This window comes from Cnephaeus nilssonii, assembly GCF_951640355.1.
Source record: "Cnephaeus nilssonii genome assembly, chromosome: 19".
In the NCBI taxonomy this organism is placed as follows: Eukaryota; Metazoa; Chordata; class Mammalia; order Chiroptera; family Vespertilionidae; genus Cnephaeus; species Cnephaeus nilssonii.
The window spans coordinates 2476509-2502153 of record NC_137090.1 but is presented as its reverse complement, the minus strand read 5'-3'; the positions used below and the strand labels follow the sequence as shown (position 1 = coordinate 2502153).

The window sequence follows — 25645 nt, the reverse complement described above, 5'->3', positions numbered from 1 at the left end:
CAGGCGAGATGGAACCGGGCCGTGAGGCGTGGGGCATGTCGAGTGGGTGGAGGATAAAAAGGGTCTTTTCAGGGGCCACAAAGTGAAGGCCCTGCCCTGGCCGGTGTGGCTCAGTGGGTAGAGCGTTGGCCCTCGGACTGAAGGGTCCCGGGTTCAGTTCCGGTCAAGGGCATGGACCTCGGCTGCAGGTTCCCCGGTGCTGGTGGGGGCGCGTGCTGGAGCCAACCAAACGATGCGTCTCTCTCACATGGATGTTGCTCTCGGCCTCTCCCTCTCCCTTCCACTCTCTCTGAAAACCAATGGAAGGATGTCCTTGGGTGAGGAACTACCAGAAAGCAAAACACAACCCCCGGAGGCCCAGGTGGGGCTGTCGGACCGCAGCTGGTGCTCGGGAGGCTCTCCCGGAGCGCCAATGGGCCCAGGCTTCCTGGACGCGCCTTAGCTGTCTTCCCAGGGGCCCAGCGGACAATGGCCGGCAACAGTGCGGCCCTCGGCGTGGGCTCCTGGGACTGGATCCCCGGGGCGCGCCTCCTGGCTGTGGGCAAGGCACTTACCGCGAGGCTCACTTGTGGCTAATTTGTTGCGAAGATTAAATGAGTTCATACACCAAGGCTGAGAAAGGCCTCTTCGCCTTCATTCTCAGCAGGAAGGAGCGGAGGCCTGTGTCGCCGCCTTGGCCAGGGTGCCGGGGCTGCTGGCACCCTCCCCGCTCCCCCACCCGTGCTGGTTTGGGGGCCAGGAGTGGAGCCCCGGCTTCTCGCCCGGCCCTTCGCTGTGGGAGCGGGCTGCAGGCTGAACCCCTCCGGTTGCCGGGTGTCCTGAGTCTGTGGCGTGTCGCTGCACGTGCTGGGCCCTGACTCCCCCGGGGATCCTCAGTGGCATGGGGGCCACTGACCCGAGGCCTGAGCCACAGAAATGGGGACACGGGATTGGCCCGCGTGTGCATATATGTTATTGATTTCAGAGAGGAAGGGAGAGGGAGAGAGAGAGAATCATGGATCGGCTGCCCCCTGCACGCCCCCACACTGGGGATGGAGCCCACAACCCGGGCCTGTGCCCTGACGGGGAATCAAACCGTGACCTCCTGGTTCATAGGTCGACGCTCAACCACTGAGCCACGCCGGCCGGGCTGTTCTGAGATTGCTCGTGGCTCTCAGGAGGTTCCTGGCTGCCTAAGGTTACAAAGCTCTGTGCTGTGGTGACAGCCCCCCCCCCCCCCCGCCCCCGGGCCCAGGGCAGGGCTGGAGGCTGCACCCGGGAAGGTGTCCCTCCTCCCCCACGGCGCTTCAGGAGCTGACTGAGGGGAAGGAAGAGGGACTTCCCAGGGAGCTGCCCCCGGGGAGCGAAGGCAGGGTTTCTTCCTCTTCTTTGCCCTCTGCCCCACCCGCCCGCGTCCCTTCTGCTGCCTCTTGTGCTCTCATGCCCCTCGGACTCATGCCCGGGTCATGGACCTTGTGGGCCCCAGGCCCCCGATCCTGGAGAGCTGGCTGAGCTGCTTCCTGGGCCAGCCTCCCCCCCGCCGGGTCAGAGCAGGGAGGCTCCCCAGACCACAGCCACCTGCCGGGGGTTTCCGAGCCGAGAGCCAGCACCTGACCACCACCTGAGTGTGAGCCAGCCCGCCGCGTGGGTTCAGGCCGGGCCAGGTGCAGGGGGGAGCCCAGGTGGAAGTGGGACGACCACGTGCGGGTGGGTGTCAGCAGAGGACACCTCACTCGGGGCCCCGGGGACCCCAACAGCAGCAGGGAGCCCTCCCTTCTCCACCCACGGTCCCCTGGGCGCCCTCCTCCCGGCCTCCCGGCCTCCCCGGCGCGGTGGCTGGGCCCGGCGCTGTTTGTCCATGGGCAGCCTGGCGTGGGCTCCTACCTGCCCCCCCTCCGCAACCCCGGCCAGGAGGGCGGGGACGATATTCTCCCGAGGTTGGGGGGTGAGACTGAGGCCTCTCCAGCCCTCCTCGCCCCCCCCCCCCCGCCCTCGCCCCAGAGGTTTGCTTAAGATGGACTCGATACGGAGGGTTCAGCACACGGGAGGGAGGCTCAGGGCCCAGCCGGGGAGCCAGGAGCCAGAGCGGGTGCTGGTGGCCGTGGGGGAGGGGAGGGCTGCAGAGAGCCCGGCGGAGGGGGGTGAGCCTGTGGGCGCTGACAGGCTGGGCTCCTGTGCCTCTGCTCGTTGGGGCAGCGGCCTGGGAGCACCCGGGCTGAGCGCTGCCAGGGGGTTTAGGGGCATCTGAGGGCACAAGTGGTGAGGGGAGGCCCCCGGGACCACCATGGAGCCCATGGGTCACAGCCCCCACCAGGCCAGGATGGTCTCCTGCAGAGGCCAGCGTCCCCGGGGCAGCTGCCGAGGTCAGCTGGTCCAGAAGCGAGACTGGGGGGTGTCTGCCCGGGGCGGGGGGCCGCAGACTTCACTGCAGCCCCGCGGAGCTGGGGTGCCCTCCCCGGCCGGAGTCCACTCGGTCGTCATTGCAGAGGCGGCCTGGCGGGTCCCCGGCTGAGCGAGGCCCGCGCCCAGCCCCGTTTCCCTGCCTTATCTCCGTCCGGGGCCCCGGCTCTTTCCGTCCCGGTGAGGGGCACGAGCCGATGCCCATGGCGATGCCGTGCGGGGCGGCTCCCGGGAGCTTTGCTCTCCGTGGCCTCTCGGAAGCTGCGAACAACAGAGCTTTGTTCGGGTGAACCTGACCTGGTTCTCCCAGCGAGCGAGCGGGGCTGCGGGTGGCCGCGAGCCTGCAGGATGAGACGGCAGCGGCCGCCGCGTAAGATGATCCCCGGCCCGGCTGCCGCCCTCCGGCGGGAATGCCAGGCCCTGGGCCTCCGAGGAGGAGGCTGGTGAGGGCCTCCGGCCGCTGTGTGTCGGGGAGAGGAGCCCCGAGCGGCCACTCCGGTGCCACGTGGGCCCAGCTTCCCAGGGCCCTGCAGCTCTGGGGCGAGGGCGGGGGGGGGGGGGGCGAGGAGGGCTGGAGAGGCCTCAGTCTCACCCCCCAACCTCGGGAGAATATCGTCCCCGCCCTCCTGGCCGGGGTGGCGGAGGGGGGGCAGGCAGGAGCCTTCTTTCCCGATGGGTGGTGGGGGAGGGTGGCATTGCCCTCTCTCTGGACCCTGGAGAGGCCTTACCCCCCACCCCCTGCAGTCCAGGGATGTGCATGAGGCCTAGGCTGTGGCTGGGGCCCTCTGCCCCCCAAGGCTGCACCCGGGAAATGGGGGGCCACCATAGCAGCCGTGCCTGGGCGCCTCGTCCCGGCCAGGCCAGGCGTGTCGGGGCAGCGAGTGGGATGCGGGCCGCGGTGACTGTGCTGTCGGAGGCGCCCAGGGAGCGGTTTCCGGGAAGGGCGGGCAGCGGAGCGGGCAGGACGCCTCCGGCTGGGCCTTCAGAGGATCTGACCCGCATCCCCGCCAGCCGGGCCTCCTGTTCCCACCAGATCCCCGCGGGAGGAGGCCTGGCCGAAACCCGAGAGCCGCCTGGAAGTGGGTTAAATCCAAGCCCTGTTATCTTCTGACCTGTGGAGGGCGGGGCCGGCCAACCTGGAGGGACTGGGGGGGGGGGGGTGTGCAAAACTGCAGCCACAGGGTCAAGCGTGTGTCAAGGGTTAGGGGTCGGGGTGTGTGCAGAGGTGGCCAGTGTGGACGCCGTGGGCACACTAGGCCTGACAGACCCGGCGAGGGCACGCCGCGGCGGCATCTGGGGCGAAGGTGGGGGGGGTGGCTTTCTTGTCGGCGCCGGCATCACCATCGCGCTGCTGCCTCCGGCGCTGGGGGCCCGGGCGTGGCCAGCTCCGCCTGGGAGTGAGTCAGCGGGACCAGCGCCTTCCCGGGAGCTGGGGGCTGACGCTCAAGCGGCCAGACCGCTGCTTCACCTTGTTCTCTCTAAGGGGAAGCGTGGTAACCCCTGCGCATCTGTCCCTCCCCTCTGGCTTTTAGTTTTTGTTGTTCGTGTCGTCCGTGACTTATGGCCCAACAACGTGGACAGGAAATGAACAGGCGGCGCTCTCCACGCCGGTCGCTTACTGCCGTGCTGCGGGCGCTGCCTCGGGACGTGTCTCCACACGCACCTTCCGTGGATTATCTGATTATCTGCGGTCCATGCGTGTTTTCCGAGCTGCAGTCCCCATAGCAACCTTTTTATTTTCTGTTAATCCTCCCCGGAGGATATTGTTTTCCCCTATTGGTTTTTTTAAATATATATATATTTTTTATTGATTTCAGAAAGAGGGAGAAAGAGTTAGAAACATCAATGATGAGGGTGAATCACTGATTGGCTGCCTCCTGCGCGCCCCCACTGGGGATCGAGCCAGCAACCCGGGCGTGTGCCCTCGACCAGAATCGAACCTGGGATCCTTCAGTCTGCAGGCCGACACTCTATTCGCTGAGCAAAACCGGCTAGGGCTCCCCTATTGATTTTTTAAAATATATTTTTTTATTGATTTCAGAAAGAAAAGGAGAGGGAGAGAGAGAGATAGGAACATCAGTGATGAGAGAGAATCATTGATCGGCTTCCCCCCTACTGGGGATCAAGCCTGCAACCTTGGCATGTGCCCTTGACCAGGAATCGAACTGTGACTTCATGGGTTGATGTTCAACCACTGAGTCACACCGGCCGGGCCCCACTGATTTTTAGAGAATGGAAGGGAGGGAAGGAGAGAGAGAAACATCGATGTGAGAGACACACCGATTGGTTGCCTCCCACATGCACCCCAACCGGTGCTGGGGGTCAAACCTGCAACCCTGGCACATGCCCTTGACGGGAATGGAACCTGAGAGCCTTCGGTGCAGGCAGACGCATAGAAACCATTTTTAACCCCGCTCTTTTCACTTGAAACCCGTCTCCCGCGTGGATTCCGGGGTTATAACTTGCATGGCTCTTCAGAGTGGCTGTCCCTGAATTGACTTAACCGTCCTCTTACCAGCTGACCTTGGCCCTCTGCCTGCTGCCGTGGCCCGTGACCCCGAGTCGGGGCTGCTGGGCGGCTGGCGGTACAGTAGCCGCGCTCTCAGCTGTGGGACTGGGGGCTGCGTGGCCCCGGGGGTTCCTCCAGGTCATTCATTTGTAAAACATGGCCCGTGATGCTCCCTTTCCCAGCATTCCTGGGATTGCCCCGAACCAGACACGAGTTCTACTGCAGCGTCTTGTGAGGAGGTTTATTGAACAGAAAATGCCACTTGCTCCCTGGCCGGTTTGGCTCAGTGGATAGAGCGTCGGCCTGCGGACTGAAAGGTCCCAGGTTCGATTCCGGTCAAGGGCACATGCCTGGGTTGCAGGCTCGATCCCCAGTAGGGGGCGTACAGGAGGCAGCCGATCGATGATTCTCTCTCATCATTGATGTTTCTATCTCTCGATCCCTCTCCCTTCCTCTCTGAACTCAATAAAAATATAAAAAGAAAAGAAAATGCCACTTGCCCTGATTATCCACCTGCTTATCGCCATGGAGACGTCCCAGCTGTCCTTGGCATCGGGAAGGCCAGCCCCCTGGCCTGAGGTCTGGTCCCTCTCCCTGGCTGGCGGGCGGAGCCCAGACCCCGGAGGAAGTCTGGTTCCCAGAGTCCAGGACCAGAGTCACCTGATGGGACCGGCCTGCCGGGCAGGGGCCGCAGTCTCAGCAAGGACAGACCTGCTGCCGGGGAAACTCTCCAGGCAGAGAGGGGGAAGGCCGAGCCTGGCTCCCCCTGCTTTCCCCTGCGGCCCCTGCGAAGCCTCCCGTGGTGGAACCCGGCCCTAAGCCGGCAGACCTGGGACTGCAGAGGCCAGCTCTCCTGCCCATCATAGGAGAGCCGGGAGGGCGCAGATGGAGGGATGTGCTCAGCTTAAACGTGCCCCTTGTTTACGTGAAATGCAGGTTTAACTGTCTCGTATTTTACACGGGGGACCCAGCGTCCAGGTGCCCACCTGGGGATGAGGGGGGGGCTCTGTCGGTGCTTGCTCAGCACGGGTGTCACGTGATGGACTTGGCCAGCTTGGGGCGGGGGGGGGGGGGAGCTCTCCACCTGCAGGAGCCCTGGCACCTCCCCCCTGTGGGTGGGCTCCTTGCAGGGCTGTGAGCGCCCCCAGGTCCCGTCGGCGGCCCCTGTGTCCCAGCTCCTGGCACGGAGCTCGATGCTCAGTCAGTGTTTTCGTGAGCCTGCGTTTTGTCGATGAGGAAACGGAGGCTCCGAAAGGCCTAGAGCTCGCCCCAAGACCCAGAAGCGCTGGAGGCGGATTTGCCTCCCGATCATCACTCCACACACGGCTCTGGCCCAGGACCTGGCGCTGCCCCAGCCTCCTCCGGCTCCCGGCCCTGCAGCTGGCCCCCGACCCTGACCCTGACCCCAACCCCGACCCTGACCCCGGCCACAACCCCAACCTAAACCCAAACAGAGGCCAAGGGTGCTGCCCCAGCCAGCGGCCCGCTTTGGGTGGCATTTTGAATCGGGGCACCTGCTCCTCACACGGGCTGGCGGGCCGGATGCAGCCCCGGCCCTCGGCAGAGGGAGTGGCAGGTCGGGTGTCGGAGGAGGGGCTGGAACCCCGGCTCCAAGGCCCAGGCTTTCCGGGAACAGACCTTGCTGCAGCGTCCGGCCCTTTGCAGGAGCTCGTTCCCACGGCCAAAGGTTCCTTTTGGATGAATAGTCCCCAGCCCAGCTGCCGGCCTTGGGTGGGGAAAGGGTGCCCTGCACTGGGGCAGACTTGGGGCATCACAGGAGGATCTGTCCGCCTCCCCAGTGCACACCCCGCAGGCCCCCAGTGCACACCCCACAGGCCCCCAGTGCACACCCCACAGGCCCCCAGTGCACACCCCGCAGGTCCCCAGTGCACACCCCTCAGGCCCCCAGTGCACACCCCTCAGGCCCCCAGTGCACACCCCGCAGGTCCCCAGTGCACACCCCGCAGGTCCCTAGTGCACACCCCTCAGGCCCCCAGTGCACACCCTGCAGGTCCCCAGTGCACACCCCGCAGATCCCCAGTGCACACCCCGCAGGCCCCCAGTGCACACCCCTCAGGCCCCCAGTGCACACCCCTCAGGCCCCCAGTGCACACCCCGCAGATCCCCAGTGCACACCCCGCAGGCCCCCAGTGCACACCCCGCAGGTCCCCAGTGCACACCCCGCAGGCCCCCAGTGCACACCCCGCAGGTCCCCAGTGCACACCCCGCAGGTCCCCAGTGCACACCTCACACCCCGCAGATTCCCAGTGCACACCCCACGGGCCCCCAGTGCACACCCCGCAGGCCCCCAGTACACACCCCGCAGGTCCCCAGTGCACACCCCGCAGATCCCCAGTGCACACCCCGCAGGCCCCCAGTGCACACCCCGCAGGCCCCCAGTGCGCACCCCGCAGGGAGCAAAGGCCAAGGGCAGAGAGAGAACAGAAGGAGGCTTATCTCCCTATCGGCTCCTCTGAAGATAAGCCTGGAATTCACTCCTCACTCCCCACCCCCAGCCCTTGACTTTGGTTCAGCCCTTCACAGCTCCTGGGGGCCCATCCTGGGCTCAAAGGGGAAGGCCGGCGGAGAGAAGCGGGTCCTGAGGGACTCACACGGGTTTTAGGAAAAACGGAACTGGTTTTCTGTGGATAAGCTCTGGTCAAATGGGTGTTTGTGTGGGAGTTTCGGGGGCCTCTCCCTCAAAGCTCCCTGGAGACAAAGGGGACTCTGACCAGCGGAGGACTGGCCAGCCCCAGTCGTCGTTGGTGCGGAGCCATGGTGTGTGTGTGTGTGTGTGTGTGTGTGTGAGTGAGATCTCCCCTGGGACGGGCTCACTCCGGCTCCGTCCTCTCCTCAGGGTAAGGTGTCTGGGCTGTGTGAGCCCCGAGCGGGTGGGCAGTGCGGTGCTGGCAGTGGCTCTGACCCATGGGCACAGGCGCAGTGCCTGGCCACACCCTGATCACAGCACACGAGCTCCAGCCCGTTTAGCCATCTCAGCCTCGGGATTTGTCAGCTTCCATCGGAACAACGTGGTTGAGAGGGGAAAAGAAAAGGCCGCACTCTGTCTTCCCTCTCCTCGCCCGGCTCCCCGAATTACACACCCAGGGGAGAGCCAGGACGCGCGGGCCAGCGCCTGTCTGCTGAGCCTGGGGGGCTGTGCCTGGGGGGCTGTGCCTGGGGGGGCTGTGCCTGGGGGGGCTGTGCCTGAGGGGTCTGGGATGATGCCAGCAGCTGAATCTCACACCGTCTCCTCTCTTTCCGGATGTTTTATTTTAAAACCGTATAAAAATAAGTTCTCGGCTGGACCTACTGAGCCTGAGGGGTCTGAGAGGCGTTTGCAGCTGTCCCGCCCCTGGGCCTGGGCGGCAGGCTGCACAGCCAGGTCCGGGGAGAGTCTGTGACTCGTGGCCGGGGTCTCTGGGCAGTGGCAGCGTGCTAGGGTGCGGGCGCCTCGGCCACACCGCTTCCCCCTTCATTAGCGGGAGCATGCCCCGCGCCTGCTCGGTGCCACGTGTTTTGGGAGGTGGTGGCTGTCGCTACCGGTGGCTGCTGGGTCCGGGGTCGCCTGGGAGGACCAGGGCCTGTGGCCTGGCAAGGGACCGCTTTCTGGTTCCGGAGCCCCCGCAGGGCCAGAGAGAGGAGGTGCCGTGTTAGCCCCCTCCCGGGGCCTCGCGTGACCTCTGCCCTCTGCCTTTGTCTCTAGGAGTCACGCGGACCCCCAGCGGCCGTCTCCGGAAGTTTGGTGACCCGGCGGGCCCAGGTAAGTGGCCGCCCCGCCTCTGGGACAGCAGTTACCCCTCACGGGCTCCACGGGCTCCGCCGACCTCGGGGCCCGCCGGGCAGGGCAGGGCGAGGGGCGCTGCCTCCCAACCTCCCCCCGGGCCTCCCGGCCTCCCTGACCCGACCCCGGTGTGACCGTCACTCGAGCCACCTCGTCCTGCTGCTCCGCCCCGGCGGCCCGGCCCGGCCTGCGCGGGTTTGGCGGCCCCTCCGCACGGTCGCGGGGCCAGAGGGGACGGGACTGCCCCCCCGGGAGCCAGCGAGCTCCTGGAGGACAGCAGAAACGTGTGAGGACCCCTGGGTGCCGGCCCCAGGCGGGGCCAGCGGGGGCGAGGTGCGCCGTGGCCGGCGGGGCCGTGCCCTCACGGAGCGGCCGTTCTGGCCGAGGCCGCGTGCCCCGAGCGCACTCCCACCCCCGGCCCCGGCCGCGGGCTGACGGTGGCCACCTCGCCGTCCGTACTGTCCCGTGTGGGAGCCGCCAGCCCATGCGACGGTTGGCGCTGGACGTGCACGTCACTAGGTTTGTTCTGTTCATTCCTTCGTCTGTGCAGAGTTACTTCCCTCGTGTATTTTCCGTTACTTTCCGCGGAATGTCTGCGTGAGGCTCGTGGCTGTGACCTTGGACAGTCCCTGGCCACCGGGGCCCGGAACTCCGCGCTCGATTCCGGAGCCTCCCTCTGGGCCAGCGCAGACCCCCCCCCCCCCCGGTCCGGCCTCCGGAGGCCCACACCTGCCGGGGGCTGGGCACCCCAGACCCGTAGGGGGGCCGAGGGGCCGCTCTCTGCGGGGCGTGGGGGGAGTGGGAGTGACGTGAGGTGGCGTGTGATGCGTGCGCGTTGGTGACCACACGGTGTGTGGGTGAGGCCTTTGGGTGCAGGGTGGGGCCGGGGGTGGGAGGGACGAGTGGCGTCCGGCGGGGAATGACTCACGTCTTGGTTAAGCAAGGTCCCCACCCCCTCAGCCAGGCCAGGTCGCTAACCACTGGACTTCCTGGCCGCTGCTGTGTTTGGGGGAAGGGGGCGTTCCTCGGGGTCTGCTCCGTCTTTTCCCTCTCCCCGTCTTCTCCCTCTCCCCGGCGAGCTGGGGCGAGGCCCGCGCTTGGGAAGGGATGTCTTGGGAGGCGCACAGGCCCGTGGCCACTGCCCGGAGCGCAGCCGCCCGTTCTGTGCCGTCAGCACCTGGCGGCGGCCACAGCTCCGCCCGGAAGCCTGGGGCGTGATGTCCCAGCCCAGAGCGGGATCTGGGTTCGCACGGGGCCGCCTGCTGACACGCGCGATCTCTCCGGGGCCTCCGCGCGGCTAAGACCTTGGCCCAGGCCGGGCTCTCCCTCAACCCCCGCCTCCCGGCCCCTTCCCTCGGGGCCGCCTCCCACACGGGCCTCCTCCGTTACTCTCAGTTTCCGAGGCTGCGGGTGGGACCAGGCCCGGCGGTGTCTGCCCTGAGCCGCGGTCCCTCCGCTCACACCGCACCTTGGCCGCCTTCGTTCTCTGTCTTCCTCTAGAGCAGTGACGGGCAACCTTGTGAGCTTGGTGTGTCAAACTTCGCCAAAAAACTGAGCATAACTCGGGGAGTGTGTCACTTTGAGGAAAAAACTAACTCCAAGACTCTAGTCGCAAATGTTTCATCCTCAGGAGCAGCAAATGTTTCATCCTCGGCATGCGGCCGCGTGTCATCAGAAATGGCTACGCGTGTCAGTGCTGACACGCGTGTCATAGGTTCGCCATCACTGCTCTATAGACTCGTTAGGCGCAGGAGAAGGTCAGGAATAAACCAGACACCTGTGCGCCCCCCCTCCCTCCTTCCCGCTTTGGAAATCGGTGCACAGGGGGCCCCGCCCGGTGGCCCCGCCACGGCCCTGTCCCCACGGAGCCCCCGCCCGTCTGCGTTCAGCGCGGGTCTCCGCGGCCGCTGCTGCTCTTCGCTTTGATCCACTAAAGTTTGCCGCCTGGGTCCCTGCCCGGGGTGCGGTTGCTGAGGCCCGGGCCAGGGCTCCTCGGCGTGGGGGGCGGCGTTGTCTCCGTGTTGGGGGTCCGCGTCGGGGTCCTCTGTGGCCAGCACCGCTGACAATGCCCTCGCGGGTGCTCCTTCGGGCGAATCGGCTGGGTTACGGGGTCGCCCAGCCTGAGCCCCGCCAAGTGCCTTCCGGCGTGTCCTCCACACTCACCGCTTCCTGGGCCGCAGCCGCCACGCGGCCTCCGGCCCCCCTCTGCCCCGTTCCCCGGCACCGTCTGCCGCCTGCCTCCGTGCGCCCGTCCCCGAGCCGCCTCCGCCTGCCCTGGCGTCCGGGGTGCTGCTGGGACCCGCTTTCCCTCCTCAAACCCTCCTCGCGGTTCCTGGTGGTGGGCGGGCAGTGCCGCCCCTCCCCCGCCCGTGGTCGCCCAGGAGGGGCTGCGGAAGCAGGTCTCACCGACGCGGTGGGTGGAGGACCTCGCGGTGGGGTCGTCGGAGAGCGGGCCCCACCCCCAGCGGCTGGGTCCCTGGAGAAGGGGAGACACAGACACGGGGCCGAGGAGCCGTGGGGACGGGCGGGACCGGAGCGCTGAGCCGCCAGCCGGAAGCGCCTGAGGCCCCAGAAGCTGGAAGAACCGGGAGGGTTTTCCCAGCCGCGGACACCCCGCTTTGGGCTTTGGGCTCTGGGCCCCGGGGCGGAGAGAATCGTTGCTGTTGTGTTAAGCCCCTCAGTGTATGGGGGTTCCTGACAGCAGCCCCAGGAGGCTAGGGCACCCTCCCACCCGGGCGTCGTGGAAGCACCCACACCAGGAGGATTTCCCCAAATGCTTGTCTGGTCCGGCTCCCGCCCCCCCCCCCCCCCCACGCGTCCCTTCCTTAGGAAGGTGGCCCTGCTCCGGGCCAGGGGCCCCACCCAGCGAGTGCTCAGCGGACCCTCAGACACACTCGTCCTCTCTCATCGTCCCACAGGCGGAAGGCGGGGCCGGCCAGGCTCTCTCCCGGTTCTCTGGGGCACAGGGCACGCTGCCGGGCACAGACTGGCTGCCCAGGGCATGTGCTGAATGGCCAGGTGCCCTGTGTGAGGGCAAACGGGAGGGAGCGGGTCTTTGTGGCGGGAGTGAGGGGGTGGAGGGGGGAGGGGGGGCGGGGAGGGGCGGCCGCGTCCTGGCTGCACCTGGAGCTCCTCACTTTCCCTCCATCCTCTGAGCCTGCCTCTTCATTCCCCCACGTCTCAGCCTCGCCATCCCCCCAGGTCCTCAAGCACGACGTCTCAGTGTGGCCCTTGACCTCTGCCCCCCAAGCACCCCCAGGTCAACAGGTTGTTAAAGTCTTGTCAACTCGCTCTACCCCCAAACAGCCCTGGGCGGGGCTGCCCGTGGTCTGGGCCACGCCTTGGTCAGGCTCGGTCCCTCCTCATCCCACCCCTTCTCCCCCCTGGAGACCCCGCCCCCCGCAGTGGGCGTTTGCTGAGCCCCCCTGTGCCAGAGACGGGGTGACAGGCCTGGTCCTGCCACTTACAGGGCCCGGGAAGGGCTTAGCCTGAGTCTCGGCCTCTCGCCCTCCTCCCGAACGTGAGCCTCAGCGCCCACTGCAGCTTCTCCGACTGCCGGACCCCGCGCTCCGTGCAGGCACCGGGGGCTCTGGCTCGGGTCTCTGTGTCCTGCTCCACCTGATCCGGGGCGGCTGGGGGCCCGGGGCCTGGCCTCGGGGATGGCGGGGTCTGGCGGGCACAGGGGCACCCAGAGAAGGACACGGCGCAGCCCCTGAGTGACCGCCTGGGCTCCCGCCTGGACCTCCAGCAACCCCGGAGCAGGCCCGGGCAGAGCGGGGCCATTGCTCCAAGCCCAGGAGGGCCTGAGGGCGCAGACGCCCTGAGCTCTGTGCACAGGGCCCGCATCGCTCGCCGGGGCAAGAAGGAGCCGGCCCTGGCCGCACGAGTGCGTGGAGAGTGACATCAGCGGGCTCGGAAAGGTCACGGATGACCCCAGCGCCACGCGGCGGCGGCGGCGGGAGAGGGAGGAGCCTCCCATGGGGCTGCTGCTCAGGAAGCACCTCCAGGAGGAGGGCCACGTGGGCACAACCAGCTGCCCTCCCTCGGGCACCGGCCGCCGTGATGAGCTGGCTCGGGAGAACCGAGAGGAGCGGGGCGCGTGCCGGGCCCGGCGGACTGAGGGGCCCACGGCGGTCACCTCGCCCGCCGCGGGGACAGGAGCCGCCGAGAGGACGCTCCCGGAGCGGAGAGGTCCGTCCAGCCTTGCAGATGGGACTGGGCTGGAGGAGAAACCTGCGGGCCAGCGGGGAGAGCAGCCTGGGGGAGGGGGGTGGGCACGCGCTGTGCCAGGCAGACGGAGCGGCTGGGCAGGACCCTGCTGTACTGGAGTCAGAGATGCCCAGACACGGGCAGAGGGGCAGCGCCAGGCCCAGGGTGCGAGGCCCGGCTGAGCGTCAAGGTCAAGCTGGAGGCTGAGGCCGCCGCCTGCCGCCGCCCACTGAAGAAGGCGAGGACTTGGGTCTTGGGGACGCCCTGGACAACAGCCACTCATACGTTCCGTCCTGAAGACCGCCCCCGTGGGCACCCCGGCGGGGACGAGGCCGACAAAAGGTCCAAGATCAAAAAATAAAAGAGAACCCGCCGTCCTTCCCCCACAGGGCGAACTCGAACCCCAGGCCAGTGCTTATCCCCGCTCGGTCCTGCTCCCTCCCTCCCTGCTCCCAGGCGCAGGCTGTCCGGGGGTCACAGCCCCCACTCTCATCGCTGAAGGCATTCCCCTTCCAGGCTACCTTGGACCCAAGCTGTCAGCCCCCCAGCAGCGCGGCCTTGGGGTTCCACTTCCTGCCGCATCGGCCGCCTCGACGGAGGCGCGGCCTTCCTTTTCGTTTGCCTTCGGGGAGACATCCGTGGAGGCCGTGCCGTCTCCAGGTGCTGGGGGAGGGGAGGCAAGCCCCGTCCGCAGGGCAGTGGGCTCCCATGGAATGATTTAACCCAAATTAGAACCCCGTTCCTCAGGAGCACGGCCAGATGGCGGGCGCTCGCAGCCACACGTGGCAGCCACGTTGGGCCCAGGAGAGAGCGCTGACATCATCGCGGGAAGCCGCGCCGGGAGGCTGGCCCGGCAGTTTGCACGCACTGGACCCTGGAGCTCCCGGGGCGCCCAGCGGGGCGGGGAGGCAGCAGGCCGGGCTCCCCGCGGGCAGAGAAAGAGCGGCTCGGGGCAGCGTGTTCGGTGTTCTGGGGGCTGTTTGCACGCGGGGGCCCCGGGCAGACTCCCCAGGGACCCGGGCTCTGCACCCAGAGCTCCACGCGCTGCGCAGGCCGCCGGGCCTCCTCGGGGAAAGACGCTCCAGCTCGAGGCCGGGCCCTTGGCGGGGAGCCCCCCGGCCGGGGCTGCTTCTCTCCGCTGTCTTGGTCCCCGCCCACCCTGACCTGGAAGGACTCCCAAGCCACAGGCCGGCCAGATCCTAGCACGTCAGCCCGCAGCAGTCCGCCCGCAGCAGTGCCGGGGCAGAGAGTCTCGGGCTGTATTTATTTAGGAACAGCGGGATGGAGGGGCCGTAAAAAGCGGGAGAAGATTCCGGAGAGGAATGCGGCCGGCCAGGCCCGGAATCCGGAATCCGTCCTGCCCTGGAGGCCGCAGCAGCCAGACGGGCCGCCCGCCCGCCCGCCCGGTGGTCTCGGCCAGCTGCCTGCTGAGCTGGCAGGGACGGTAGCAGCGGCCACGGGAGGTCAGGGGGAGGGGGCCCTTATTTATAACTCAGGGAAGCACACTTCAGTGGTTGAGATGTTTCAAGGGAGAGGCTGCAGGGCCCTGGAGCTGGAGCTCTTGGAGGAGGACGGCAGATGGCGGTGTGAGGGGGGGCGGGAGGGCGGAGGGGCGGCGTGAAATCCGAGCCCAGGCCCCAGACAGCGTCCCTGCTGCCCACGGCAGTCCCCCCTGATCTCGCTTCTTTCCTCCGGGCCTGGCGGTGGGGGCTCAGGGGCCCGGGCACCCTTTTACTTTTGGGTCCCCTCCCGGGGGTGCGGGAGACACAGATGTGCTTTGTGGACGGGGCCACTCCTCACTCCTCCCCACCCCGGGCCCTCGAAGGCGATGGTGACATCAACAAGAAAGGGCCGGGAGTACGGGAACCCGGGTGCAAGTCTGGGGGCTGCGGGACGAGACGTCGGCTTGAGCACGGTCCAGAAGGGGCTGTGGGGCAAGTGTGCCCACCCCAGGGCGCGGCCAGGCTGGGTGTGGGCGCGGGGCCTTGCTGGCTGGCACAGCCGTTTCCCGGAGCTGAGGCCTGGGCACGGGGGCTGCCTCCCTGGGGCAGCATGTGTCCTGGGTTCGGTGTGGGAGGAGCTGGAGGGAGGGAGGCCGGCCCCCCGCGGGGACCACTCAGGTGTTGCTGTTCCTGCTGGGCCCGGCGCCCCTCAGGCAGGGAGAAAGCTGCCAGCGCTCCGGAGGCTGGAGCCACGTGGGGACCCACTTTGGGGACGGGGGCTGGCCCCGCTCGCTGCCTGGCCTCACCCCACCTCCGCGCAGGCCTCTGTGCTGGCTCGTGACCGACTCAGGTCTCATCCAAGCCGATCGGTGCTGCCAGGTTTTTGGTTTCAAATGATCCCCCGCGTGGCCAGGATGCTTGGACTGTTAGGCACGGCGGGGAGAGGACCTCGAGCCAAACTCTGCCGGGGCGGGGGGCGGGGGGGGGACCGAGGGTCGAAGCCGCGCGCAGCAGCTGCCCGACCGCAGCAATGAGAGCTAGAGCGAGTTTGCCGGCGCCGGCCGGAGGCGGCCAGGAAGGGTGAGCCCGGCCACGGCCCCGCGGTCCGCCCGCCGCCGGCCTGGGCCGCCGCCGCCTCCGGGATCGGTGCTGGAGAGACCCTTCGGCATCAAAGGGGTTTCTTTTTTCTTTTTTTTAAATATATTTTTATTGATTTCAGAGAAGAAGGGAGAGGGATAGAGAGATAGAAACATCAATGATGAGAGAGAATCATTGATCAGCTGCCTCCTGCATGCCCCCCACCGGAGATCGAGCCTGCAACTCAGGCATGTGCCCTTGGCCGGAATCGAACCTGGGACCCCTCAGTCCGCAGCCCGACGCTCTATCCACTGAGCCAAACCGGCTAGGGCCAAAGGGGTTTCTTGATAGGCCTTCTGCCGCCTCTGAATTTAATGCAAAGAACATGTTACGTTTATAATCAGAAAACCAATAAGGTAGGTTTTGTAAAATCAGAAAAGAGACAAGTAAACAGAACCCCCCCGACCCCGTGGCTCTGACTTACTCGCTGGTTAACGTTGCGTTTTAGAGGGAAAGGGCCTCAGGGGAAAGGTCACGGGGACGCGGCTCTGCAGGCTGTGGCTCCCGTGCGCGTGGCCGTCCTGTCGCTGCGGCCTAACGTCTTCTCTCGCGGCTCCGGAGGCCGCGCCCCACAGGCTCGAGGAGTCGGTTCCCGCCGTTCCCGCTCTGGGGCTGCCGCCTCCCTTGGCCGGTGGCCGCCGCCCTCCGTCTCCAAGGCCAGCGTCTTCCCGCGGCCCCGCCTCTGCTTCAGCTCGCACCCCCTCCTCGCCCAGCGGTCAGGTCTCCTCCGCCCTCCTCTCCTGTGGGTCCGGGCGATGCGTTTGAGGTCCACCTGCCGTGCAGGGTCATCGCCCTCTCAGGCCCTTCCCTAAACCCGCCTGCGAGGACTCTTTCTCCACAGGAGGCGCCAGGTCCCGGGGATGGGATGCGGCTCCGCTCCCCACGGCACCTGAGCCCCGGCTCCGCTTGGCTGAGACACGGTCCCCACTCCTGTGCCCCCGCAGCCGCCTTTGGGCTGTCCTCCAGCTCAGCTGAGGGCGGGCGGGGGATGTGCTTGCCCTTTGGTGTCTCCCAGAGTCTGGGAATTGCCCCCCCCCCAACATCCCCACACCCCCAGGAAGATGCCCTTGTTATGGGCAGACTGCATTTGGGGTCCTGTCCTGGGCCCGAGGGGAAGGGGGCTTTGTGCCACCCCGCAGAGAACCGGGCCGGGGCCGCTGGTCGCGGGGACACCCCGCTCACGTGGCCATGGCGGGCAGGATCCGAGCACTGAGCGCCGCACGGGGTGGGGAGGGGCAGCAAATAACGAAAATGAGCGAAGGGCAGATGGGGAAACGTGGTTTCATCTCAAAGGGGTGGCACTCTCCGGCCCGGCCCACGTGGCGGGCAGGGCTCCAGCTGCGGCCACAGGCCCGCCCCTTCCCGAGAGGAGCGGGACGTCTGGCGTTCCCCGGGAAATCGCTGTGGCCGGACTGGACGCCGCACGTTTCTTTAAACGGGGTCAGGCGGACAGATCCGCTCTGTCTGTCCCACGGGCTGCCCGGTCCAGCCCTTGAGGTGAGAGAAGCTTACCGAGCAGCGGGGGTGTTCCCGGCCCCCCCCCCCGCCCCGCCCCGGGGACCCCAGGCACCAGCAGCAGCCGGCTGCGAGCCCCCCGCCCGGCGGGGCCCTGCCCCCTGCCCGAGGCGCTGAGTCTGGGGAAATGGGCGCGGCGGCTCCCCCGGGGACAGCTGAGACTCACTGACTCATGCGTGTGGTAGGAATCTTCCAGGAAGTCTGTCCCGCTCTCCCGCGCGCTGGGCGGGGCGCTGCTCTGCCACCGCAGGCGGACGGGCACCGGGCGACGCAGCTGCTGCGTGGGCTCCTGGGGCAGGTGCTGCTGACCCGTCCGGGGTCACCGCCTGGGGTGCGCCAGCCCCTCCCTCCTTCCGGCCCAGCTGGGTCGGGGCCGCCGCTGAGGGCAGGCGAGGCCGGCCCAGGACCCCGCTGCTCAGACGCCCGGACCGGAGGAAACCCGTCGGGGACCTGGGAGAGGAAAGACGGGGACGTCGCCAGGAATCTGACTCGGCGCTGGCTCCCCAGAGGCTCCGGGCAGCTCCTCCAAGTGGATATTAAAGAGGAGCTGAGCGCGACGCCGGGCCAGGGGGCGGAGAGAGGCCGCCGGAAGCGCCGAGCCACCGCAGAGCCTGGACCGGTCCGCCCTCGTGGTCCCGCCGCCTGCCCGCCCGTGGACCGGGACCCGGGCCGTGGGAGCCCTTCGAGGCCACGGCGCCCTCGCCCCTCCCCCTCCCCCCCTCCTCCTCCCCCTCCTCCTCCTCCTCCTCCTGGCTCTCCTGCTCCCTTCGCGCCCGTCGCTCCGGTTTAGAGACAATGCTGCGCGCGGGGCACACATATGAGCAGCACATGGAGATGTGATCCGGAGGGCTCGCGGCCGCAGCAGATTGAAGAAATTAGGCCGGGCACAGGGTGTTTCTGGAGGAGGAGGAGGAGGCGGCAGGAGGAGGGAGGGCGCCGGGGGGAAAGGGGAGGACGCCTCTGGAGAGGGGACCGGGACTCCGCCCGCTGCCAAGTCTGTCGAAGTGATGGAGAGAGACCGGATCTCAGGTAGGCGAGCCCCCTCTTCCCCCGCCCCCCCCGCCTCCCTGATGCTTCGGGGAATCGGCGCCCAGGGGTCACTGGGCTCCCGTTTGTGGACGTATTCCTCCTCCTGTGGACTGTTCCGAGGTCGTGGCAGGTCACGTTCCAGAAGCAAAGCCGCCCTGCGTCTTGAATGTATTTAAACGCGGCCCCTTCCCCGCGCTGTTCCCCTCCCCCCACCTCCCCACCTCCCCACCCCCGTGCCACTTGGGCATCGGGAGGCGGCTGGGACAGGCCGAGGCCCTGGACTCCGGGACGGGTGGGGGGACCGGCCTCGGTGCTGGGTCTGGGCGGCGGCACGGGGCGGAGCTGGGGGCGCTGGTTGGTGGTGCGCTTGCCCACCGTGCGGTCTGTTGTCGCTGCAGCCGGCCCGTCTTCAAGGCCGCCGCGGTCTCCCCGAAATAGCATTTTGGTGCCTTCCCGGCTTGATTACAGGGAGGACGGTCCCGGTGCCCAGAGGAGAGGGGCAGAGGCGTGTGCGTGTGCGTGTGCATGTATGTGCATGTGCGTGTGCGTGTGCGGCGTGGGGGGAGTTAAGATGGATCGTGCCTGGGGGTGACAGTGTCATGCAGGCCGTGCTTACCTGGGAGCCCTGTGATGGAGAGGGGGACATGGCCACCATTACGAGGGACGTTTCAGGCCAGAAAGATGAGCAGATGTGGGCTCTGCCCAGAATCTCGGTGGAAACATCTGGCCACACTTCAGGGCGGGACGGAGGGCAGGTGGCTGGCCCTCGAGCTGGGAGCCCCCAGAGTCAGGCCAAGTGGCTGTCCACGTTGGCAGCCCCCACAGACCGCGGGGCACAGACCGTGGGGCCCAGACCACGGGGCCCAGACCGTGGGGCCGGGACCCTGAGGCGGGCGAGGGCGGCCGGGTGAAGGGGGGCTGCCCTGCAGGGGTCCGGGAGGAGGCGCCCTCGCCAGGTCAGGCCGGCCTCACGTGCCGGGGCCGTCAGCTCTGACCGCACATGAGTAACTCCCGCTCATTACGGCGTCGGCCGCTGACGCGCACCCCTCGAGCCGGGCCCGGTCCCCGAGCAGGGCTGTCGCACCCCCGGGCAGCTGCCCGCTCTGCGCTGTGTCCCGGGCTGACCCCGGGTGACGGGGAGGCGGAGGGCGCCACGTCGCAGTGCCCGGGCCGGGGCTGTTGTTCGCCACGGGGGGTGGGGGACGAGGCCAGGCAGAAGGAGGGCCTGTGTCCGCGGGCGGCCACCAGAGTGGCCGGCGGAGCCTGTGCGTGGGGTGCGTACGGGGCCCGTGCCGCTGGGCACCCACACACTGGCACAGAGGGCTCACCACGGGGGGCGGGGCAGCCGCCCGTGTCTGAGCTTGGTGACGTGGGCCCGCGGGGGCAGACGGGCTCAGGAGCCAGGGTTTCCTGTTCTCACCGTGGCGGGGCCACGGGTCAGGGCCACCCGAGGGCCCATGGGAGGCCTGGCAGGATGGCCACTGCCCTGGCCAGAGAGAGAGGAGCAGATGTGGGCTCTGCTCAGGTCCTGGAGCAGAATCACGGGGGAGACATCTGGTTAGCACGCCGGGGAAGGGGGGCTGGTGGGGAGGGGGGAGGCAGGCAGCCAGTGTCGGGGCCGTGGCCCAGCCTTCGTTTTAGATGACCAAGCCCGGTCCAGGGTGACCACAGGACCAGAGAGCTGGCACACAGAGGTGGCGGGGGGGGGGTCGCTGGGGATGCGGGAGGGACGGCCACGTCGTGGAACCTCCGGGCTCAGCAAACCCCAGGAGCTGCTCAGCAACGCGACCGTGGCCGGCTCTGCGGCCTGACCCCGGGCTGAGGTCGCCCTCTGCCGGCAGCACGGGAAGGGGTGACGTGGAGCCTTCTCCCAGGCTGTTTGAGGGAAAGGCATGGCTTTCTATGAAACCCTCATTCGGATGCATTTTTTATAAAAACAACAAAACAATGCCCTGCCGGCCGGCGTGGCTCAGGGGTTGAGCGCCGACCTGTGAACCAGGAGGTCACGGTTCGATTCCCGGTCAGGGCACAGGCCCGGGTTGTGGGCTCGATCCCCAGTGGGGGGCGTGCAGGAGGCAGCTGATCCATGATTCTCTCCCATCATTGATGTTTCCATCTCTCCCCCTCCTTTCTTCTCTGAAATCAATAAGAACACGGCTTAAGCAAAAATTCACCCTGGCCGGTTCCGCGAAATGGTTAGAACGTTGGCCCAAAAACCAAAGGGTTGAGGGTTCGGTTCCGGTCAAGGGCACGCACCTCAGTTGCAGGTTCCATCCCCGGCCCAGGTCACGTGCGTGCAGGAGGCAGCCAGTCACTGTGTCTCTCTCATCGATGTTCCCCCCCCCCCGCCCCCTCCTCCTCCTCCTCCTCCTCCTCCTCCTCCTCCTCCTCCTCCTTTAGAGAGAGCTGAACTCCCTCTAATGGGACAGTGTCCTCAGGCGAGGATTAAAAACAGCAACAAAAACGAACAAACAAAACCCAAAACGCATTTCTTTCAAAGCTTAAAAACTGGTTACAGACCTGAATGGAAACAGAAGCCCCCAGCTTTACCTCTGTCCCTTGGGCCTGGTCGGACGTGACCTTGGTCTGTAATGGTAACGCAGCACTTACCCAGGCCCTGGGGGAGCGAGGTCCCCAGTCCCCCTGTAGCCCGGGCCTCAGTTTCCTCATCTGTAAAGGCAGAGCGTTGGGCAGGCCCAGCCTGTAGCTTCTGAGCCTGTTCTGGGGGCCCCTCCCCGCCGGGGGCTCCATCCTTCTCACCAGCTCGCCCCTCTGTCTCCTGGAACGGTGGTTGTGGTACCCCAACCCCCACATGCCCACTGGGCTGGCGTTGAAGGCGTGTCCGGCCAGCTCTCAGCCACTGCCCAGCAGCTGTCCACGAAGGGCTGGCGGGGACGGGCTGGCGGGGACGGATGGGGGGGGGGGTCTGCCCACCCTCGGGAAGGACCTGGGGGCAGGTGTGGGCGGCCTCAGGAGACCTGGGCTCCTGCCCGGGGTTGTGAGCCGGGGCCTGGCCGTGGTCAGGCCCCCTCGTCCCCCCCCACCCCCGGACGGGGCGGGGTGAGTCACGCAGCGACTGGCCGCTGAGACCCAGAGGCCGCTCCTGCAGCCACGGCTCGCGTTCCTTCCCGTTGGACAGCTCTGTGGCTTTTACAAATTAAGCTGTTTTATCTGGTTCCAAGCGCTTGCCTTTCAGCGGGAGAGTCTCCAAGGAGGGAATTTCCACTGAGGCGCTGTCCTGGGCTCGAGGGGCCGGGGGCGGGGCCGGGGGCGGGGGTGGGTTGGCCGCCGGGGAGCTGCAGGCAGGGCGTGTGGACATCGAGGCTGGGCCCTGACGGTGGCGTGGGGTCCAGGAGGGCCGGGCCGCGCTGTCACTGGCCGCCCGCCCCCGGCTGGGCACCTGCCCGAAGCAGTGAGGCAGAGCGGGCCCAGCAGCAGAGCCGGCGCCCTCTCCCCTTCGGGGTCCTCGCCGTCCCTCCGTCCTCAGTGTCCCTCCGTCCTCACCGTCCCTCCGTCCTCGCCATCCCTCTGTCCTCAGTATCCCTCCGTCCTCGCCGTCCCTCCCTCCTCACCGTCCCTCCCTCCTCGCCGTCCCTCCGTCCTCAGTATCCCTCCGTCCTCGCCGTCCCTCCCTCCTCACCGTCCCTCCCTCCTCGCCGTCCCTCCGTCCTCACCGTCCCTCCCTCCTCGCCGTCCCTCCGTCCTCACCGTCCCTCCCTCCTCACCGTCCCTCCCTCCTCGACGTCCCTCCGTCCTCACCGTCCGTCTGTCCTCACTGTCCCTCTCTCTGCTGTCCCCCCTTACTTCTGGGTCCCGGGCACTTGCACCCCAGCCTGGCCGGGGCTGTGGTCCTGGCTTTTGGACCTGCTCTCACCCCCTCGGCTTCACTTCCTGGGTCCAGATGAGGGGCCTGGCCCGAAGCCCCGGCCCTGAGCCCTGAGCGCCCGGGACTGGTTCCTGCAGCTGTTTCTCTGCTGCGGTGACAAGCACGCAGGCCTGTGCTCACCCTCTCCGCGGCTCGGCTCAGGCCCCCGCCCTCTCTGCCCCTTCTGCCCCTCTCTGTCCCTCTTTGCCCCTCTCGGCCCCTCTCTGCCCCTCTCGGCCCCTCTCTGCCCCTCTCGGCCCCTCTCTGCCCCTCTCTGCCCCTCTCTGCCCCACTCGGCCCCTCTCTGCCCCCCTCGGTCCCTCTCTGCCCCTCTCTGCCCTCTCTGTCCCTCTCTGCCCCTCTCTGCCCTCTCGGCCCCTCTCTGCCCCTCTCTGCCCTCTCTGTCCCTCTCTGCCCCTCTCGGCCCCTCTCTGCCCCTCTCGGCCCCTCTCGGTCCCTCTCTGCCCCTCTCTGCCCCACTCGTCCCCACTCTGCCCCTCTCTGCCCCTCTCTGCCCCCCTCGGCCCCTCTCGGTCCCTCTCTGCCCCTCTCTGCCCCTCTCTGCCCTCTCTGTCCCTCTCTGCCCCTCTCTGTCCCTCTCTGCCCCCCTCGGCCCCCCTCGGCCCCTCTCGGTCCCTCTCTGCCCCTCTCTGCCCTCTCTGTCCCTCTCTGCCCCTCTCGGTCCCTCTCTGCCCCTCTCTGCCCCACTCGGTCCCTCTCTGCCCCCCTCGGCCCCCCTCGGCCCCCCTCGGCCCTTCTCGGCCCCTGAGCTCCTGGTGTTCACGCTGGGTGGCACTCGGTCTGGGCTCCCCCCCACCTCTGTCCAGCCCAGCCCTGGCCGTCTTGCCCCTCCAGCCTGGCAGTGGGTCCCGCGGAGTCCGGGTGCCCCAGGGATGCAGGTCGCAGAGCCGGCCCGCTGTGAGAGGTCACGCATGGGCATCGCTATTCGCTCACAACTGAGGAGGGACGGCTTCAGAGCGTCGGCGCGCAGACGCCGCGTGAGCTCAGTGCCGCACAGGGTCCCGATCGCGATGGTCGTGTCTGTGGAGAGGGAAGGGCTGGGGGCTCCTGTGCACCCGGGGCGGGTGGTCCTGGGCTGTGCCCCTGCGCTGTGTTGGGGGGGGGGGGGCACAGAGCAGGCCCTGCAGCCCGTGCCCCAGCTGGCAGAGAGCAGCGGAGGGAAGGGGGCGCGCATCTCTCTGGGGAGGGAGGGGGGGCAGGGTGCTGGACACGTGCATCTTCCTGGGCGCCACCCCATGTACTGCAGCGAGGGGCCCCCTCGCCCTACAGCCCAACGCTTGACGGGGAAGCGGGTGCAGAAAGCCTTCCGCCCAGCAGGTGGCGGTGCAAGCCCTCCGGAGCCCAGTTCCTCCTGGGCGTGCTGTGCACCGAGTTCCTGGGTGGAGGGTGGCTGCTCTGGCCGAGGCAGCGGTGAGGGGAGTGGCAGGTGGGAGAGTGGGAAACACCGTGAGCCCCAGAAGGCGCGTCTCCTGGCGCCCCACGATGTCCATCCTAAACAGTGGGGTCTGGGAGCTGAGGGTTTGGGGTGGGGGTCTCCCGCCCTCTTTCCTTCCCTATTTTTGGTTGGTTTGCCCCAATCTGTTTTAAAATGTTCCAACGTTTACTCTGAAAACTGTGGAACACACGGGAAAGATGAAAGACGGGCAGAGTGAGCCCCGGACGCCCGCCCCCTCGTTCCGCAGTGGGCACCTGGCTCGGGGCGTCACCACGCATCCGCCCTGTCCCCAGCTGCCCCTGTGAGACATGGGTGCACGTCGGAGTGAGTGACTGACGGGGGTGCCCCTCGCCCATGAAACCTCAGCTGCGTTTCGCGAACTGGAGTCCAGGACGGTGCTCCCCGACGTACGATGGGGCGACGTCCCAGCAAACCCTTCCCCCGTTACGTTGAAAATACAGATAAGACACCTCACTTAGCCCTCCCCAGTATGGCTCAGTGGATAGAGCATTGGCCTGTGGACGGAAGGGTCCCGGGTTCGATTCTGGTCAAGGGCACATGCCTGGGTTGCGGACTCCATCCCCAGTGTAGGACATGCAGGAGGCGGCCAATCAAATGATTCCCTCTCATCATGGATGTTTCTGTCTCTCTCTCCTCCTCCCTTCCTTTCTGAAATCAACAAAAATCTTATATAATAAAAGCCTAATATGCTAAGTGTCTGGTCGTCCATTCAACCAATCAAAGTGTAATATGCTAATGATGTGCTAAGGCCGTTCAACTGCTTGCTATGATGTGCACTGACCACCAAGGGGTAGACTCTCCAACCAGTAGGTTAGCCTGCTGCTGGGATCCGGCCTTTCAGGACTGAGTGAGACAGGCCTTCCCGTGGCCCCTCACCCCGGTGGGCTGGCTGGACCCCACTGTGCATGAATTCATGCACTGGGCCTCTAGTATATTATAAAAAATAAATAAAAAAAGACACCCCGCCTACCGAGCACCGTGGTGTAGCCTCGCCGCTTTCCACTGACCACATATGGCTTTGCCCCACCGTAAAGATGGAAAGTCATCAGTCAAAAAGGACCTGCAGCCCTCACCGGTTTGGCTCAGTGGGTAGAGCGTCAGCCTGCAGACTCAGGGGTCCCGGGTTGATTCCGGTCAAGGGCATGTACCTTGGTTGCGGGCACATCCCCAGTAGGGGGTGTGCAGGAGGCAGCTGATTGATGTTTCTCTCTCATCGATGTTTCTAACTCTCTATCCCTCTCCCTTCCTCTCTGTAAAAATCCATAAAATATATTTTTAAAAAGGACTGCCTTTGTTTATGGTCCTTTTTCTCTCTTTGAAGCGAAATGTGTGTGCAGACCCCGTGTACCGTCCTCTGTATCGGAACTCCAATTGGAACACAGAGCCCCGCCATCGCGCCCCATTCCCCTTCCCAGCCAGTCTCCGCCCGCCTCTGAATTTTCCACGGTGGATGAATTTTGCCCGTTCGAATGTCCTTTAAAAGACATGTTTTTGATTTCAGAGAGGAAGGGAGAGGGTGAGAGAGAAACATCAGCGACGAGAGAGAATCATGGATCGGCTGCTTCCTGCACGCCCCCCACTGGGGATCGAGCCTGCAACCCGGGCCTGTGCCCTGACCGGGAATCGAACCGTGACCTCCTGGTTCAGAGGTCGATGCTCAGGCCACTGAGCCACGCCGGCCGGGCTGAATGTCCTTCAGATCCCCCGTGTGCTGCAGGTACGGGTAGCTGGTGGCGTGGTTGCTGGCTCATCGGGGGCACGTGCTGTGGTTCTGCTCGCGGTCCCTGGCTGTTTCCGTGGGGGCTCTGGTGGATGCAGCTGCTCTGAGCCTCCGCACGCGGTGTTTCGTGACACACGCCTCCGTTTCTCTTGGGCCAATACCGAGAACCGGAATTGCTGGGCCGGAGGGTCGGGGTGTGTGTTAGTTCTGTGAGGATCTGCCCGATCGTCTCCCCACGTGGCTGCGCTGTTTGCACGCCCACCGGCGATGCGTGGGAGTTCCGGCTGCGCCCCGTCCTGGCGAGGCTGACGCTGCCACTCACGGGGTAGTCGTTCCGGTGGGCCTGTGGGGGCGTCTCCTCGTGGCTTTAATTTGCATTCGCCCGATGACTAAGCCTGCCGAGCACACGTTCCTGTACTCGTTGGCTATTCCGGTATGTTCCCGTGTGAAATGTCTTTTCAAAGTTTTAAAACCGGGTTGCTTGGCTTTTTCTTATCCTTTCCTGATACTGGGCTTCTGTCAGATGTATGGTTTGTAGGTATATGTACACGGAGTGGCCAGATTATGATGATCTCTGAACTC

The 25645-nt window shown here is 66.7% G+C and overlaps 1 protein-coding gene and 1 long non-coding RNA gene across 3 annotated transcripts in view; one reads left to right on the top strand and one right to left on the bottom strand.

Annotated features, from left to right (window-relative positions):
• The window catches only part of SEPTIN9 (septin 9), a 118983-nt gene that overhangs the window by 2488 nt on the left and 90850 nt on the right, over positions 1–25645 (top strand). The window contains exon 2 of one of the 2 annotated variants that reach the window (XM_079796812.1): positions 8592–8648. In XM_079796812.1, coding sequence (XP_079652938.1) covers positions 8592–8648 — 57 coding nt within the window. Of the gene's footprint in view, positions 1–8591; positions 8649–17833; positions 18002–25645 lie in introns of those variants that run through there. The other variant, XM_079796813.1, reaches the window with a different exon arrangement.
• On the bottom strand, positions 15313–17257 carry LOC307114425. Its single transcript, XR_013815009.1, has 3 exons — positions 17135–17257; positions 15882–16192; positions 15313–15762 (listed from the first exon to the last, which is right to left on the bottom strand). It is a non-coding gene; the product is annotated as an uncharacterized lncRNA (long non-coding RNA).